This window comes from Nerophis ophidion, linkage group LG10, assembly GCF_033978795.1.
Source record: "Nerophis ophidion isolate RoL-2023_Sa linkage group LG10, RoL_Noph_v1.0, whole genome shotgun sequence".
Classification (NCBI taxonomy): domain Eukaryota; kingdom Metazoa; phylum Chordata; class Actinopteri; order Syngnathiformes; family Syngnathidae; genus Nerophis; species Nerophis ophidion.
In genome coordinates this window covers 62,197,891-62,216,119 of record NC_084620.1, presented here as the reverse complement: position 1 = coordinate 62,216,119, position 18,229 = coordinate 62,197,891, and the positions used below count along the sequence as shown (strand labels likewise).

The 18,229-nt window shown below is 39.2% G+C and overlaps 1 protein-coding gene across 2 annotated transcripts in view; it reads left to right on the top strand.

Moving 5' to 3' along the window:
* LOC133561133 (tetraspanin-15-like) overlaps positions 1-10,577 on the top strand; it is a 42,050-nt gene extending 31,473 nt beyond the window's left edge. The window contains exons 4-10 of one of the 2 annotated variants that reach the window (XR_009808584.1): positions 6,613-6,687; positions 7,591-7,686; positions 7,753-7,872; positions 7,937-7,969; positions 8,829-8,912; positions 8,984-9,578; positions 9,612-10,577. Coding sequence is in view for 1 of the 2 variants with exons in the window: in XM_061914382.1 (XP_061770366.1) it covers positions 6,613-6,687; positions 7,591-7,686; positions 7,753-7,872; positions 7,937-7,969; positions 8,829-8,912; positions 8,984-9,076 (501 nt within the window). In the remaining variant the exon portion in view is untranslated. Of the gene's footprint in view, positions 1-6,612; positions 6,688-7,590; positions 7,687-7,752; positions 7,873-7,936; positions 7,970-8,828; positions 8,913-8,983 lie in introns of both variants that reach the window. The other variant, XM_061914382.1, reaches the window with a different exon arrangement.
* The last annotated feature ends 7,652 nt before the right edge of the window (positions 10,578-18,229 follow it).

Here is an 18,229-nt window from a genome sequence, read left to right as displayed (position 1 = left end):
CACCTCCATACCATCACACATGTGTAAGTCAGTCATGTCTTGTTCACTAATACACCCCCATACCATCACACATGTGTAAGTTAGTCATGTCTTGTTCACTAATACACCCCCATACCATCACACATGTGTAAGTTAGTCATGTCTTGTTCACTAATACACCCCCATACCATCACACATGTGTAAGTTACCCATGTCTTGTTCACTAATACACCTCCATACCATCACACATGTGTAAGTCAGTCATGTCTTGTTCACTAATACACCCCCATACCATCACACATGTGTAAGTTAGTCATGTCTTGTTCACTAATACACCCCCATACCATCACACATGTGTAAGTTACCCATGTCTTGTTCACTAATACACCTCCATACCATCACACATGTGTAAGTCAGTCATGTCTTGTTCACTAATACACCCCCATACCATCACACATGTGTAAGTTAGTCATGTCTTGTTCACTAATACACCCCCATACCATCACACATGTGTAAGTTAGTCATGTCTTGTTCACTAATACACCCCCATACCATCACACATGTGTAAGTTACCCATGTCTTGTTCACTAATACACCTCCATACCATCACACATGTGTAAGTCAGTCATGTCTTGTTCACTAATACACCCCCATACCATCACACATGTGTAAGTTAGTCATGTCTTGTTCACTAATACACCCCCATACCATCACACATGTGTAAGTTACCCATGTCTTGTTCACTAATACACCCCCATACCATCACACATGTGTAAGTTACTCATGTCTTGGGCACTAATACACCCCCATACTATCACAGATGTGTAAGTTACCCATGCCTTGGGCACTAATACACCCCCATACCATCACACATGTGTAAGTTACCCATGCCTTGGGCACTAATACACCCCCATACCATCACACATGTGTAAGTTAGTCATGTCTTGTTCACTAATACACCCCCATACCATCACACATGTGTAAGTTAATCATGTCTTGTTCACTAATACACCCCCATACCATCACACATGTGTAAGTTACCCATGTCTTGTTCACTAATACACCCCCATACCATCACACATGTGTAAGTTAGTCATGCCTTGTTCACTAATACACCCCCATACCATCACACATGTGTAAGTTAGTCATGTCTTGTTCACTAATACACCCCCATACCATCACACATGTGTAAGTTACCCATGTCTTGGGCACTAATACACCCCCATACCATCACAGATGTGTAAGTTACACATGCCTTGGGCACTAATACACCCCCATACCATCACACATGTGTAAGTTACCCATGCCTTGGGCACTAATACACCCCCATACCATCACACATGTGTAAGTTAGTCATGTCTTGTTCACTAATACACCCCCATACCATCACACATGTGTAAGTTACCCATGTCTTGGGCACTAATACACCCCCATACCATCACACATGTGTAAGTTAGTCATGTCTTGTTCACTAATACACCCCCATACCATCACACATGTGTAAGTTAGTCATGTCTTGTTCACTAATACACCTCCATACCATCACACATGTGTAAGTTAGTCATGTCTTGTTCACTAATACACCCCCATACCATCACACATGTGTAAGTTACCCATGCCTTGTGCACTAATACACCCCCATACCATCACACATGTGTAAGTCAGTCATGTCTTGTTCACTAATACACCCCCATACCATCACACATGTGTAAGTTACTCATGTCTTGGGCACTAATACACCCCCATACCATCACACGTGTGTAAGTTACCCATGTCTTGTTCACTAATACACCCCCATACCATCACACATGTGTAAGTTACTCATGTCTTGGGCACTAATACACCCCCATACCATCACAGATGTGTAAGTTACCCATGCCTTGGGCACTAATACACCCCCATACCATCACACATGTGTAAGTTACCCATGCCTTTGGCACTAATACACCCCCATACCATCACACACGTGTAAGTTAGTCATGTCTTGTTCACTAATACACCCCCATACCATCACACATGTGTAAGTCAGTCATGTCTTGTTCACTAATACACCCCCATACCATCACACATGTGTAAGTTACCCATGTCTTGTTCACTAATACACCCCCATACCATCACACATGTGTAAGTTACTCATGTCTTGGGCACTAACACACCCCCATACCATCACAGATGTGTAAGTTACCCATGCCTTGGGCACTAATACACCCCCATACCATCACACATGTGTAAGTTACCCATGCCTTGGGCACTAATACACCCCCATACCATCACACATGTGTAAGTTAGTCATGTCTTGTTCACTAATACACCCCCATACCATCACACATGTGTAAGTCAGTCATGTCTTGTTCACTAATACACCCCCATACCATCACACATGTGTAAGTTAGTCATGTCTTGTTCACTAATACACCCCCATACCATCACACATGTGTAAGTTAGTCATGTCTTGTTCACTAATACACCCCCATACCATCACACATGTGTAAGTTAGTCATGTCTTGTTCACTAATACACCCCCATACCATCACACATGTGTAAGTTACCCATGTCTTGTTCACTAATACACCCCCATACCATCACACATGTGTAAGTTACCCATGTCTTGGGCACTAATACACCCCCATACCATCACAGATGTGTAAGTTACCCATGCCTTGGGCACTAATACACCCCCATACCATCACACATGTGTAAGTTACCCATGCCTTGGGCACTAATACACCCCCATACCATCACAGATGTGTAAGTTAGTCATGTTTTGTTCACTAATACACCCCCATACCATCACACATGTGTAAGTTACCCATGTCTTGTTCACTAATACACCCCCATACCATCACACATGTGTAAGTTACCCATGTCTTGTTCACTAATACACCCCCATACCATCACACATGTGTAAGTTACCCATGCCTTGGGCACTAATACACCCCCATACCATCACAGATGTGTAAGTTAGTCATGTCTTGTTCACTAATACACCCCCATACCATCACACATGTGTAAGTTACCCATGTCTTGTTCACTAATACACCCCCATACCATCACACATGTGTAAGTTACCCATGTCTTGTTCACTAATACACCCCCATACCATCACACATGTGTAAGTTACCCATGTCTTGTTCACTAATACACCCCCATACCATCACACATGTGTAAGTTAGTCATGCCTTGGGCACTAATACACCCCCATACCATCACACATGTGTAAGTTACCCATGCCTTGGGCACTAATACACCCCCATATCCCTAACTGTGTTCCTAGAACAATCCGGATGCTTCTTTTCCTCTTTGTTCCGGAGGACACCACGACCACAGTTTCCAAAAAAACAATTTGAAATGTGGACATGTCAGACCACAGAACACTTTTCCACTTTGCATCAGTCCATCTTAGATGAGCTCGGGCCCAAAGAAGCCGGCGGCGTTTCTGGGTGTTGTTGATAAATGGCTGTGGCTTTGCATAATAGAGTTTTACCTTGCACTTACATGTGCATACCCCGTTTCCATTTGAGTTGGGAAATTGTGTTAGATGTAAATATAAAAGGAATACAACGATTTCCAAATCCTTTTCAAGCCATATGTTACGTCTTCGAGGACGCATGGCTGCGATTTTTGTGTTCCTTAGCGACGCAGGAAGCAAGCAGGAGCAGCGTGGAGGTAGGATGAAGTTATTTTAATGTATTTCAAGCAATATCAAAAAATACAAACTGAGGACCCTAACCAGCGTGGAGTTAAGCAAAACCAAAATGTCACCAAGGGTGAAAAAACCAGGAAGTCTAGAATGTACAAAGGACACTACTGGAGATGCGAGGAGAAACCTAACTGTTGTCTTCAGCAAACATTGACCCAGCAACTGTTGCTGGGTGACAGCAGACGATCAAGGGAGCTGATCAACCAGAACACCTGCTGGGAACACTAATTGCAAAACTAAGACAGCTGAGGAGAATTAGTGTCCATGGAAACCAACTGTAAGCAGAGAAAGACGGTGCACCCAGGATTCAGACTAACACAGGAAAACTACCAAACATAAATAACGGGTCATGACACCACATTCAGTTTCATATTTCATATTCATATTCATGACACCATATTCAGTTTCATATTTCATATTCACATTCATGACACCATATTCAGTTTCATATTTCATATTCATGACACCATATTCAGTTTCATATTTCATATTCATATTCATGACACCATATTCAGTTGAATATGCTACAAAGACAACATATTTGATGTTCAAACTCATAAACATTTTTTTTTGCAAATAATCATTAACTTAGAATTTCATGGCTGCAACACGTGCCAAAGAAGTTGGGAAAGGTGGCAATAAATACTGATAAAGTTGAGGAATGCTCATCAAACACTTATTTGGAACATCCCACAGGTGTGCAGGCTAATTGGGAACAGGTGGGTGCCATGATTGGCTATAAAAGCAGCTTCCATGAAATGCTAAGTAATTCACAAACAAGGATGGGGCGAGGGTCACCACTTTGTAAGCAAATCGTCAAACAGATTTAGAACAACATTTCTCAACAAGCTATTGCCAGGAATTTAGGGATTTTACCATCTACGCTCCGTAAAATCATCAAAAGGTTCAGAGAATCTGGATAAATCACTGCACGTAAGCCATGATATTACGGACCTTTGATCCCTCAGGTGGTACTGCATCAAAAAACGACATCAGTGTGTAAAGGATATCACCACATGGGCTCAGGAACACTTCATAAAACCACTGTCAGTAACTACAGTTGGTTGCTACATCTGTAAGTGCAAGTTAAAACTCTACTATGCAAAGCGAAAGCCATTTATCAACAACACCCAGGAACGCCACCTGCGTCACTGGGCCCGAGCTCATCTAAGATGGACTGATGCAAAGTGGAAAAGTGTTCTGTGGTCTGACGAGTCCACATTTCAAATCATATTTGGAAACAGAGGACGTGGTGTCCTCCAGAACAAAGAGGAAAATAACCATCCAGATTGTTATAGGCACAAAGTGTAAAAGCCAGCATGTGTGATGGTATGGGGGTGTATTAGTGCCCAAGGCATGGGTAACTTACACATCTGTGAAGGCACCATTAATGCTGAATGGTCCATACAGGTTTTGGAGCAACATATGTTGTCATCCAAGCAACATTATCATGGACGCCCCTGCTTATTTCAGCAAGACAAGTGTTGCAACAGCGTGGCTTCAGAAAAAAAGAGTTCAAGTACTTTCCTTGCCCGTCTGCAGTCCAGACCTGTCTCCCATGGAAAATGTGTGGCGCATTATGAAGCGTAAAATAGGACAGCGGAGACCCCGGACTGTTGAAGGACTGAAGCTCCAAATAAAACAAGAATGGGAAAGAATTCCACTTTCAAAGCTTCAACAATTAGTTTCCTCAGTTCCCAAACCTTTATTGAGTGTTGTTAAAAGAAAAGGTCATGTAACACAGTGGTGAACAAGCCCTTTCCCAACTACTTTGGCACGTGTTGCAGCCATGAAATTCTAAGTTAATGATTATTTGCAAAAAACAAATAAAGTTAATGAGTTTGAACATGAAATATGTTGTCTTTGTAGCATATTCAACTGAATATGGCTTGAAAAGGATTTGCAAATCATTGAAATTCTGTTTATATTTACATCGAACACAATTTCCCAACTCATATGGAAACTGGGTTTGTAGTTACTGACAGTGGTTTTCGGAAGTGTTCCTGAGCGCATGTGGTGATATCCTTTACTCACTGACGTCGCTTATTGATGCAGTACCGCCTGAGGGATCCAAGGTCCGTAATGTCATGGCTTACGTGCAGTGATTTCTCCAGATTCTCTGAACCTTTTGATGATTTTACAGACCACAGATGGTAAAATCCCTAAATTCCTTGCAATAGCTCGTTGAGAAATGTTGTTCTTAAACGGTTGGACAATTTGCTCACGCATTTGTTGACAAAGCGGTGACCACTACGCAGTGGCCTAGTGGTTAAAGTGTCCGCCCTGAGGTGGGTAGGTTGTGAGTTCCAACCCCGGCGGAGTCATACCAAAGACTATAAAAATGGGAGCCATGACCTCCCTGCTTGGCACTCAGCATCAAAGGTTGGAAGTGGGGGTTAAATCACCAAAAATGATTACTGGGCGCGGCACAGCTGCTGCTCACTGCTCCCCTCACCTCCCAGGGGGTGATCAAGGGTGATGGGTCAAATGCAGAGAATCATTTCACCACACCTAGTGTGTGTGTGACAATCATTGCTACTTGAACTTTAACTTTGTCCCGTCCTTGTTTGTGAATGAGTGAGCATTTCATGGAAGTTGCTTTTAAAGCCAATCATGGCACCCACCTGTTCACAATTAGCCTGCACACCTGTGGGATGTTCCAAATAAGTGTTTGATGAGCATTCCTCAACTTTCTGTCTTTTTTGCCACGTGTGCCAGCTTTTTTTAAAAACATGACGCAGGCATCAATTTCCAAATGAGCTAATATTTGCAAAAAATAACAAAGTTTACCAGTTTAAACATGAAATGCAGTCTATTCAATAGAATATTGGTTGAAAAGGATTTGCAAATGATTGATTTTTGTTTTTATTTACCATTTACACAACACATCGTCCATGATTGTTGATTTGTGTTGTTGTTGTCTTTGATGGCAGTTTGCAGGCTTCATGGGCGTGGGAATGATCATCATGCTGATCTTTGGCATCATCGTGGTGGTGCTCAGGAACAAGGTCAGTCTTGCACCGCACCTTCTGACGCTCACAAAATAAAATACATAATAACAATAATAAAACGATAACAAAAGAATAAATAAAATAAAAAATAGAACAGCCTAATAGCTAGAACTAGTATGCATATATCTATAAAAAAAAAGGCATTTTTAAAAAGAAGCCTTTTTTAAAAGCATCCACAGCCTGTGGTGCCCTCAGGTGGTCAGGGAGAGCATTACACAGACTGGGAGCGGCGGAGCAAAAAAGCCCGGTCTCCCGTAGTTTGTAGCTTTGTCCTTGGAGGTTGGAGGAGGTTAGCATGTCTGGAGTGGAGGTGTCGTGTGGAGGATTTAGGGGGTAAGCAGTTCTTGAGGTAGAGTCGGGTATTTCCATGGAGGCACTGGTGGGTTAGGAGGGAGACTTTCTATTCAATCTTGACTGGAACAAGAAGCCACTCAAGGGATTTGAGAGTTGGTGTGATGTGGTGGTATATCTGCACTCTCATCAATATCTGTGTGTGTGTGTGTGTGTGTGTGCGTGTGTGTGTGTGTGTGTGTGTGTGTGTGTGTGTGTGTGTGTGTGTTCATGTGTGTGTGCGTGTGTGTGTGTGTTCATGTGTGTGTGTGTGTGTGTGTGTGTGTGCATGTGTGTGCATGTGTGTGTGCATGTGTGTGTGTGTGCGTGTGTGCGCGTGTGTGTGTGTGTGTGTGCATGTGTGCGTGTGTGTGTGTGTGCATGTGTGCGTGTGTGTGTGTGTGTGTGCATGTGTGTGTGTGTGTGTGTGTGTGCGTGTGTGCGTGTGTGTGTGTGTGTGTGTGCATGTGTGTGTGTGTGTGTGCGTGTGTGCGTGTGTGTGTGTGTGTGTGTGCGTGTGTGTGTGTGTGTGTGTGTGTGTGTGTGTGTGTGTGTGTGTGTCCCCACAAGGTGAGAGACAACTTCCGCAGTGCGTCCTCTGAGGCGGTCAAGCAACACATGGATGTAGAAGAATTCCGAGGAATGCTGAATGAGATCCAGCAGAGTGTAAAAGTCACATGATTGCACTTCTTCCTCCTCCACCTGAAATGAAAAGCAGGTGTTTGGTCTCAGGGTCAATGCTGCGGCCTGGTCAGCGCCAAGGACTGGGGCCACGACATTCCCGCTTCCTGCGAGTGCAAATCCAGGAATTACGGGATGTTTGGAAATTCCGGCTGCTCAGCCCGACCTCAGGTTGGAACCCGGTTCTGGTCTAAGTTGTTCTGACCGTGCTTGATGACAATGTCTGTCCTGGCAGGGATCCAGGGGCCCCAATCAGATCTATGTCCAGGTAAGCCACCGCCCAACCAGACCGGTCTTGTTCAGGCATGGCGCCCTCTGCTGGTCGCTGCAATTAAGTCTCAAATATCAACCATGGACTCCAAGTCCGAGTCCATGGTTCTTGCCCAGAAAAGGGTGGAGTGCCATCTCCGGGTTGGGGAGGAGACCCTGCCCCAAGTGGAGGAATTCAAGTACCTAGGAGTCTTATTCACGAGTGAGGGAAGAGTGGATGGTGAGATGGACAGGCGGATCGGTGCGGCGTCTTCAGTAATGCGGACGCTGTATCGATCCGTTGTGGTGAAGAAGGAGCTGAGCCGGAAGGCAAAGCTCTCAATTTACCAGTCAATCTACGTTCCCATCCTCACCTACGGTCATGAGCTTTGGGTCATGACCGAAAGGACAAGATCACGGGTACAAGCGGCCCAAATGAGTTTGGGTCTCTCCCTTAGAGATAGGGTGAGAAGCTCTGCCATCCAGGAGGAACTCAAAGTAAAGCTGCTGCTCCTCCACATGGAGAGGAGCCAGATGAGGTGGTTCGGGCATCTGGTCAGGATGCCACCCGAACGCCTCCCTAGGGAGGTGTTTAGGGCACGTCCAACCGGTAGGAGGCCACGGGGAAGACCCAGGACACGTTGGGAAGACTATGTCTCCCGGCTGGCCTGGGAACGCTTCAGGATCCTCTGGGAGAATCTGGACCAAGTGGCTCGGGAGAGGAGAGTCTGGTCTTCCCTGTTTAGGCTGCCTCCCGCGCGACCCGACCTCGGATAAGTGGAAGAAGATGGATGGATATCAAGCATCATTCTTTTTTTATTTTTTTAAATTCATGAATGAATATTTTCCCATCATTGTTTGATCTGCTGTCCTTGCAGACGTGCGGCGACATCATCATCACGTGGACCGACTTCCTCTTCAACATTGTCATGGGCTTCTTCTTTGGCTTCGCCGTCACTGCGGTAAGTCTTCTTCCTCCGTTTCACAGCGCCCCCTGCTGGCGGCTGGCGGTCCTGACTGTGATCCCTTGCAGCTTCTGGGCCTGCTGGTCTCCCTCCTCATGGTCCAGCAGGTCAAAGGTCAGCATCAGGGCGGCTCCACCTCCATGGCTATGAAGGGCTACTGAAGGTCATTTACCGAGCCTTCTTTGGGAGGGAAAAGACCAGCTCTACTTTCTGTCAAACATATCTCATTCTTACTGTAACTTTGTATTTCACAACATCAAATATTACTTCAGCATCTTCCTGTTTCATTGAAACTACAAGCGGCTCTGGAGGATGTAGTCCAAGGTCCAACAGGTCAACCAAAGCATGTAGTCCCAGGTCCAACAGGTCAACCAAACCATGTAGTCCAAGGTCCAACAGGTCAACCAAACCATGTAGTCCAAGGTCCAACAGGTCAACCAAAGCATGTAGTCCAAGGTCCAACAGGTCAACCAAAGCATGTAGTCCAAGGTCCAACAGGTCAACCAAACCATGTAGTCCAAGGTCCAACAGGTCAACCAAACCATGTAGTCCAAGGTCCAACAGGTCAACCAAACCATGTAGTCCAAGGTCCAACAGGTCAACCAAACCATGTAGTCCAAGGTCCAACAGGTCAACCAAAGCATGTAGTCCAAGGTCCAACAGGTCAACCAAACCATGTAGTCCAAGGTCCAACAGGTCAACCAAAGCATGTAGTCCAAGGTCCAACAGGTCAACCAAAGCATGTAGTCCAAGGTCCAACAGGTCAACCAAAGCATGTAGTCCAAGGTCCAACAGGTCAACCAAACCATGTAGTCCCAGGTCCAACAGGTCAACCAAACCATGTAGTCCAAGGGCCAACAGGTCAACCAAACCATGTAGTCCAAGGTCCAACAGGTCAACCAAACCATGTAGTCCAAGGTCCAACAGGTCAACCAAACCATGTAGTCCAAGGTCCAACAGGTCAACCAAACCATGTAGTCCAAGGTCCAACAGGTCAACCAAACCATGTAGTCCAAGGTCCAACAGGTCAACCAAACCATGTAGTCCAAGGTCCAACTGGTCAACCAAACCATGTAGTCCAAGGTCCAACAGGTCAACCAAAGCATGTAGTCCAAGGTCCAACAGGTCAACCAAAGCATGTAGTCCAAGGTCCAACAGGTCAACCAAAGCATGTAGTCCAAGGTCCAACAGGTCAACCAAAGCATGTAGTCCAAGGTCCAACAGGTCAACCAAAGCATGTAGTCCAAGGTCCAACAGGTCAACCAAAGCATGTAGTCCAAGGTCCAACAGGTCAACCAAAGCATGTAGTCCAAGGTCCAACAGGTCAACCAAAGCATGTAGTCCAAGGTCCAACAGGTCAACCAAAGCAAAGTGCACAGAAGTCTCTTTTAGACCAACATTCAATTGCTGTTTGTTTTTTAAAACAACATTTAAATCTGTTTCATACCCACATTAAAATGTTATTTTTAACCAATATTAAATGGTATATTTTATCAATGTTAAATTGTGTTTTATACTGACATTAAGTCGTTTTTTATACCAACATTAAATTGTATTTTCTTCACCAACATTAAATTGTATTTTATAGCAACAATAAATTGTATTTTAGACCAATGTTGTATTTTTTTTATTACCAATAAATTGTATTTTTTCAAACCATCATTACATGTATTTTTTTAACCAAAGTACATTGTAATTTATGCCAAAAATAAATGGTTGTATACCCAAACATGAAATATATATATTTTTAATGAACATAAAAATACATTTTGTTTAATACCCATATTAAATTGTATTTTATTCCAAAATTAGTTCGTATTTTAAACCAACATTAGATAGTATTTTTTTATCAACATTAAATTATATTTTTTTAACCAATATTAAATTGTATTTTAGACCAATATATATTGTATTTTACACCAATTTTTTTTTTTTTTTTTTTTACACACATTACATAGATTTTTTTTTTTCACTATATTACATAAGGGAATAAGCGGTAGAAAATGGACGGATGGATGGATATATTACATTGTCTTTTATACCAAAAATAAACGGTAGTTTTACCAACATTAAATTGAATTTTAGTCAAACATTAAGTATAATATTTTCACCAAAATAAAACTGTATTTCATACAAACATTGAACAATAATTTCTTTAACCAACAACATTATAATGTATTTTACCAACAATAATTTGTATTTTATACGGACATTAAGTATTTTTTATACCAAGATTAAATGGTATTTTCTTCAACGACATTAAATTATATTTTATGGCAACAATAAATAGTATTTTAGACCAATGTTATATTGTCTTTAATACCAATGCATTTTTTTAACCATCATTACATGTATTTCTTTAACCATATTACTTTTTATTTTATGCCAAAAATAAAAAGTAGAATACCCAAACATGAAATCTATATATTTTTAATCAACATGAAATAAAAAATTTTCAACACTAAATTGTGTTAAATACCAACATTAAATTGACATTTTTATCACCAATAAATTATATTTCATACTAACATTAATTTGTATTATATACCAACGTTAAATTGAAAATGTTAAACCAATATTAAATTGTATTTTAGACCAATATATATTGTATTTTATACTGAGTTTTTGTCTTTTTATTTTACACACATTACATAGATTTTTTAAACCATATTACTTTGTCTTTTATGCCAAAAATAAAAGGTAGTTTTACTAACATTAAATTGAATTTTAGTTAAACATTAAGTATAATATTTTTTACCAACATTAAATGGTATTTTTTGCCAAAATTAAATTGTATTTCATACAAATATTGAACATAATTTCTTTAATCAACATTATATCGTATTTAACCAACAATAAATCGTATTTTATACTAAGTCTTTTTTTTATACAAACATTAAATTGTATTTTCTTCACCATCATTAAATTGTAGTTTATAACAACAATAAATTGTATTTTAGACCAATGTTGTATTTTTTTTAATAGCAATAAAAAATGTATTTTTTTAGCATAATTACATGTATTTTTAACCATATTACATTGTATTTTATCCCAAAAATAAATGGTAGTTTACCCAAGCATTAAATCTACTGTATATATTTTTAATCAATGTAGAATTAAATTTTCCAACACTAAATTGTGTTTAATACCAACATTAAATTATATTCTTTTTACCAACAATAAATTTTATTTTATACCAACATTAGTTTGTATTACAGACCAACTTTAAATAGTATTTATTTAATCAACATGACATTTTTAAAAAATCAATATTAAATTGTATTTTAGACCAATATGAATCGTATTTTAAAATTATTATACTTTAAAAAAAAAATGTTACATACACATATATAAATATGTGTATATATATTTATCATAATACATTGTCATTTATGCCAAAAATGGTAATTTTACCAACATTAGATGGAATTTAAGTCAAACATTAAATATAATATTTTTACTAACATTAAATTGTATTTTCACCTAAATTAAACATGATTCTTTAACCAACATTATATCATATTTTACCAACAATACATTTTATTTTTTTTACAAACATACGCTAACACAGATTTTTTGAATCAATATTCATTTATTTGTTTTTATAAAGATTAAATTGTGTTTGCACAAACATTACATTTTATGTTTTACCAACATTTATATATATATATATATATATATATATATATATATATATATATATATATATATATATATATATATATATGTATATATATGTGTATGTATATATATATATATATATATATATATATATATATATGTATATATATGTGTATGTATATATATATATATATATATATGTATATATATATATATTTATATATATATATATATATATACATGTATATATATGTGTATGTATATATATATATATATATATGTATATATATATATATTTATATATATATATATATATATATATATATATATATATATACATATATATATATATATATATATATATATATATATATATATATATATATATATATATATAGGCGCCAGCGCCCCCCGCGACCCCGAAAGGGAATAAGCGGTAGAAAATGGATGGATGGATGGATGGATATATATATATATATATATATATATATGTGTATGTATATATATATATATATATATATATATGTATATATATATATATATATATATATATATATATATATATATATATATATATATATATATATATATATATATATATATATATATATATATATATATATATATATATATATATATATATAGTTTTGCCATCACTAGTTCGTATGTTTAAGTGAGTTGAATTCAGTGTCAGGTTTATGTGAAATAGCTGCACAAGTAAGAGTTGGCCAGTAGATGGCATCACAGAGGAAGGTGGCTGACAGTAGCTGCAAGTTGTATTAACTCAGTCCCACTGCAAGTTGTATTAACTCAGTCACACTGCAAGTTGTATGAACTCAGTCACACTGCAAGTTGTATTAACTCAGTCACACTGCAAGTTGTATGAACTCAGTCCCACTGCAAGTTGTATGAACTCAGTCCCACTGCAGCAGTGCTTCACAATTCAAGACTTACTTCATTAGTCAACTTACGACAAATAATCACTTAATTAACATTGTTTTTTAGTCTGAAACAGAAATGATTAAAAGTGCATCAATTTGCCTCAAATCATTTTCGAAAATCCTTCTTTAAACTACAAACATTTTATGACCGACTCAAACCATTTGTTTGAAAAACTTAATGAAATAAAGTCAATGAATAATAAAAACTTTCAAATCGATCATCAACTCAGGACTAAAATTTCCCCAAAAATGATAAACATAAAAATGACTAAAACGACCTGTCCCAAGTTTTAATCAAAACAAGGAAGTCCTGATTAAAGTCTACAAGGAGCACAGTTGTGAAGCAAAGTCCTGGATGATACTGATAAACATACCTTCCCCGGGCTCACTCAGGCTCGCAACTTGTAGTTCAAATAATGACTTAAGTACAAACCTCGTTTCCATATGAGTTGGGAAATTGTGTTCGATGTAAATATAAACAGAATACAATGATTTGCAAATCCTTTTCAAGCCATATTCAGTTGAATATGCTACAAAGACAACATATTTCATGTTCAAACTCATAAAAAAAAAAAGTTCTGCAAATAATCAATAACTTTTAAATTTGATGCCAGCAACACGTGACAAAGAAGTTGAGAAAGGTGGCAATAAATACTGATAAAGTTGAGGAATGCTCATCAAACACTTATTCGGAACATCCCACAGGTGTGCAGGCTAATTGGGAACAGGTGGGTGCCATGATTGGCTATAAAAGCAGCTTCCATGAAATGCTAAGTCATTCACAAACAAGGATGGGGCGAGGGTCACCACTTTGTAAGCAAATTGTCAAACAGTTTTAGAACAACATTTCTCAACGAGCTATTGCAAGGAATTTAGGGATTTTACCATCTAAGGGCCGTAAAATCATCAAAAGGTTCGGAGAATCTGGAGAAATCACTGCACGTAAGCCATGATATTACGGACTTTTGATCCCTCAGGCGGTACTGCATCCAAAACCGACATCAGTGTGTAAAGGATATCACCACATGGGCTCAGGAACACTTCATAAAACCACTGTCAGTAACTACAGTTAGTTTCTACTTCTGTAAGTGCAAGTTAAAACTCTACTATACAAAGCGAAAGCCATTTATCAACAACACCCAGGAACACCGCTGGCTTCGCTGGGCCTGAGCTCATCTAAGATGGACTGATGCAAAGTGGAAAAGTGTTCTGTGGTTTGATGAGTCCACATTTCAAATTATATTTGGAAACTGTGGTGTCCTCCAGATCAAAGAAGAAAATAACCATCGAGATTGTTTTAGGCGCAAAGTGTAAAAGCCAGCATCTGTGATGATATGGGGGTGTATTAGTGCCCAAGTCATGGGTAACTTACACATCTGTGAAGGCACCATTAATGATGAAAGGTACATACAGGTTTTGGAGCAACATATGTTGTCATCCAAGCAACGTTATCATGGACGCCCCTGCTTATTTCAGCAAGACAAGTGTTACAACAGCGTGGCTTCAGAAAAAAAGAGTTCAAGTACTTTCCTGGCCCGCCTGCAGTCCAGACCTGTCTCCCATGGAAAATGTGTGGCGCATTATGAAGCGTAAAATAGGACAGCTGAGACCCCGGACTGTTGAAGGACTGAAGCTCTACATAAAACAAGAATGGGAAAGAATTCCACTTTCAAAGCTTCAACAATTAGTTTCCTCAGTTCCCAAACCTTTATTGAGTGTTGTTAAAAGAAAAGGTGATGTAACACAGTGGTGAACATGCCCTTTCCCAACTACTTTGGCACGTGTTGCAGCCATGAAATTCTAAGTTAATGATTATTTGCAAAAAAAATAAATCAAGTTTATGAGTTTGAACATCAAATATGTTGTCTTTGTAGCATATTCAACTGAATATGGCTTGAAAAGGATTTGCAAATCATTATATTCTGTTTATATTTACATCTAACACAATTTCCCAACTCATATGGAAACAGGGTTTGTAAGTAATTAGTGAAAAAACTACTCAAGTGCTGAGTCAGTGGTAAGTAACACACAGCGGCTGTGCCATCAGCTTGAGGGTCTCGGGTTCAATTCCTGCTTCTCTCATCCTAGTCATGGCTGTTGTGTCTTTATCCTTGGTTAGCACTTTGCATGGCAGCGTGTGTGTGTGTGCGTGTGCGCGCGTGTGTGTGTGTGTGTGTGTGTGTGTGTGTGTGTGTGTGTGTGTGTGTGTGTGTGTGTGTGTGTGTGTGTGTGTGTGTGTGTGTGTGTGTGAGAATAAATATAATATAAAGAGCTTTGGGTATCATCCCAGGAATTGTAAAGTGCTATATAAAATACAGACCATTTCACTTTGGATTTATTTAGTGGCTATTTTTAATGGTACTTGCACCACAGCCATAGTTGCTGTGTGTGTGTGTGTGTGTGTGTGTGTGTGTGTGTGTGTGTGTGTGTGTGTGTGTGTGTGTGTGTGTGTGTGTGTGTGTGTGTGTGTGTGCACATTTCACAGTCATTGTTGACCTTGTAATTGGGCTAAAGTTAGCACATATGCAGCTAAAATTAGCACATATGTGGCTAAAGTTAGCACATATGCAGCTAAAGTTAGCATATGTGCAGCTAAAGTTAGCACACATGTAGCTAAAGTTAGCACATATGCAGCTAAAGTTAGCAGATATGCAGCTAAAGTTAGCACATATGCAGCTAAAGTTAGCACATATGCAGCTAAAGTTAGCATATGTGCAGCTGAAGTTAGCATATGTGCAGCTAAAGTTAGCATATGTGCAGCTAAAGTTAGCATATGTGCAGCTAAAGTTAGCATATGTGCAGCTAAAGTTAGCATATGTGCAGCTAAAGTTAGCACATGTGCAGCTAAAGTTAGCATATGTGCAGCTAAAGTTAGCACATATGTAGCTAAAGTTAGCACATATGCAGCTAAAGTTAGCACATATGCAGCTAAAGTTAGCACATATGCAGCTAAAGTTAGCACATATGCAGCTAAAGTTAGCATATGTGCAGCTGAAGTTAGCATATGTGCAGCTAAAGTTAGCATATGTGCAGCTAAAGTTAGCATATGTGCAGCTGAAGTTAGCATATGTGCAGCTAAAGTTAGCACATATGCAGCTAAAGTTAGCACATATGCAGCTAAAGTTAGCATATGTGCAGCTAAAGTTAGCACATATGTAGCTAAAGTTAGCACATATGCAGCTAAAGTTAGCACATATGCAGCTAAAGTTAGCACATATGCAGCTAAAGTTAGCACATATGCAGCTAAAGTTAGCATATGTGCAGCTGAAGTTAGCACATATGTAGCTAAAGTTAGCACATATGCAGCTAAAGTTAGCACATATGCAGCTAAAGTTAGCACATATGCAGCTGAAGTTAGCACATATGCAGCTAAAGTTAGCACATATGCAGCTAAAGTTAGCTTTTGTGCAGCTGAAGTTAGCATATGTGCAGCTAAAGTTAGCACATATGCAGCTAAAGTTAGCACATATGCAGCTAAAGTTAGCATATGTGCAGCTAAAGTTAGCACATATGTAGCTAAAGTTAGCACATATGCAGCTAAAGTTAGCACATATGCAGCTAAAGTTAGCACATATGCAGCTAAAGTTAGCACATATGCAGCTAAAGTTAGCATATGTGCAGCTGAAGTTAGCATATGTGCAGCTAAAGTTAGCATATGTGCAGCTAAAGTTAGCACATGTGCAGCTAAAGTTAGCACATGTGCAGCTAAAGTTAGCATATGTGCAGCTAAAGTTAGCATATGTGCAGCTAAAGTTAGCACAAGTGCAGCTAAAAGTTTGCAAAAGGTCTACAACTTACGCAACATCTTTTTACTTGTTGGAGGTGGAATAGTTGTGTGCTGAACAGGAAACATTCCTACTGGAACACCACATACCTGTTCCTGCTTTGTCAGATGAACACTGATTGAAGGGGTGTGTTGCCTCTTCTGACTAAGTTTTTGGTACCTTCCTAAATGTACGTACAGTACAGGTCGAAAGTTAGGACACCCCTTCTCATTCCATGCAATGTTTTCTTTCTTTTCATGACTATTTTCATTGTAGATAGTCACATCAGAACTATGAATGAACACACGTGGAGTTATGTACTTCACAAAAAAAGTGAAATAACTGAAAACATGTTTTATATTCCTCTTTCTTGAAAATAGTCGGCCCTTGCTGGGATTACTGCTTTGCACACTTTGGGCATTCTCTGGATGAGCTTAAAGAGGTAGTCACTGAGAGGCTTTTCACGGCACAGGTGTCATAGTTCAATGTCTTGAGCTTGAAGAGGTAGTCACTGAGAGGCTTTTCACTGCACAGGTGTCATAGTTCAATGCCTTGAGCTTGAAGAGGTAGTCACTGAGAGGCTTTTCTCTTGTGTGCATTAGAAGAATTGCAATGACTGGACTAGAAAGCACAGCAATAGTCATAGAAATGTGACGGGATGTCAACAGCAATAATAATTGTAAGATGTTGTTGTGTGGAATGAAAAGAGTCGAATGAAAACACAAACTTGATAAAAGTGTGATGCTTCTGAAGTGGAGGCTTCTCTTTTTAGGTCAAGTTGAACAAATATTACTTCATCCTCTTCTTTTTTTCATTGAAATTACAAGCGGCTTTGGAGGATGTAGTCTAAGATGTAGTCTAGACCAGTGGTTCTCAAATGGGGGCACGCGTACCCCTGGGGGTACTTGAAGGTATGCCAAGGGGTACATGAGATTTTTTTTTAAATATTCTAAAAATAGCAACAATTCAAAAATCCTTTATAAATATA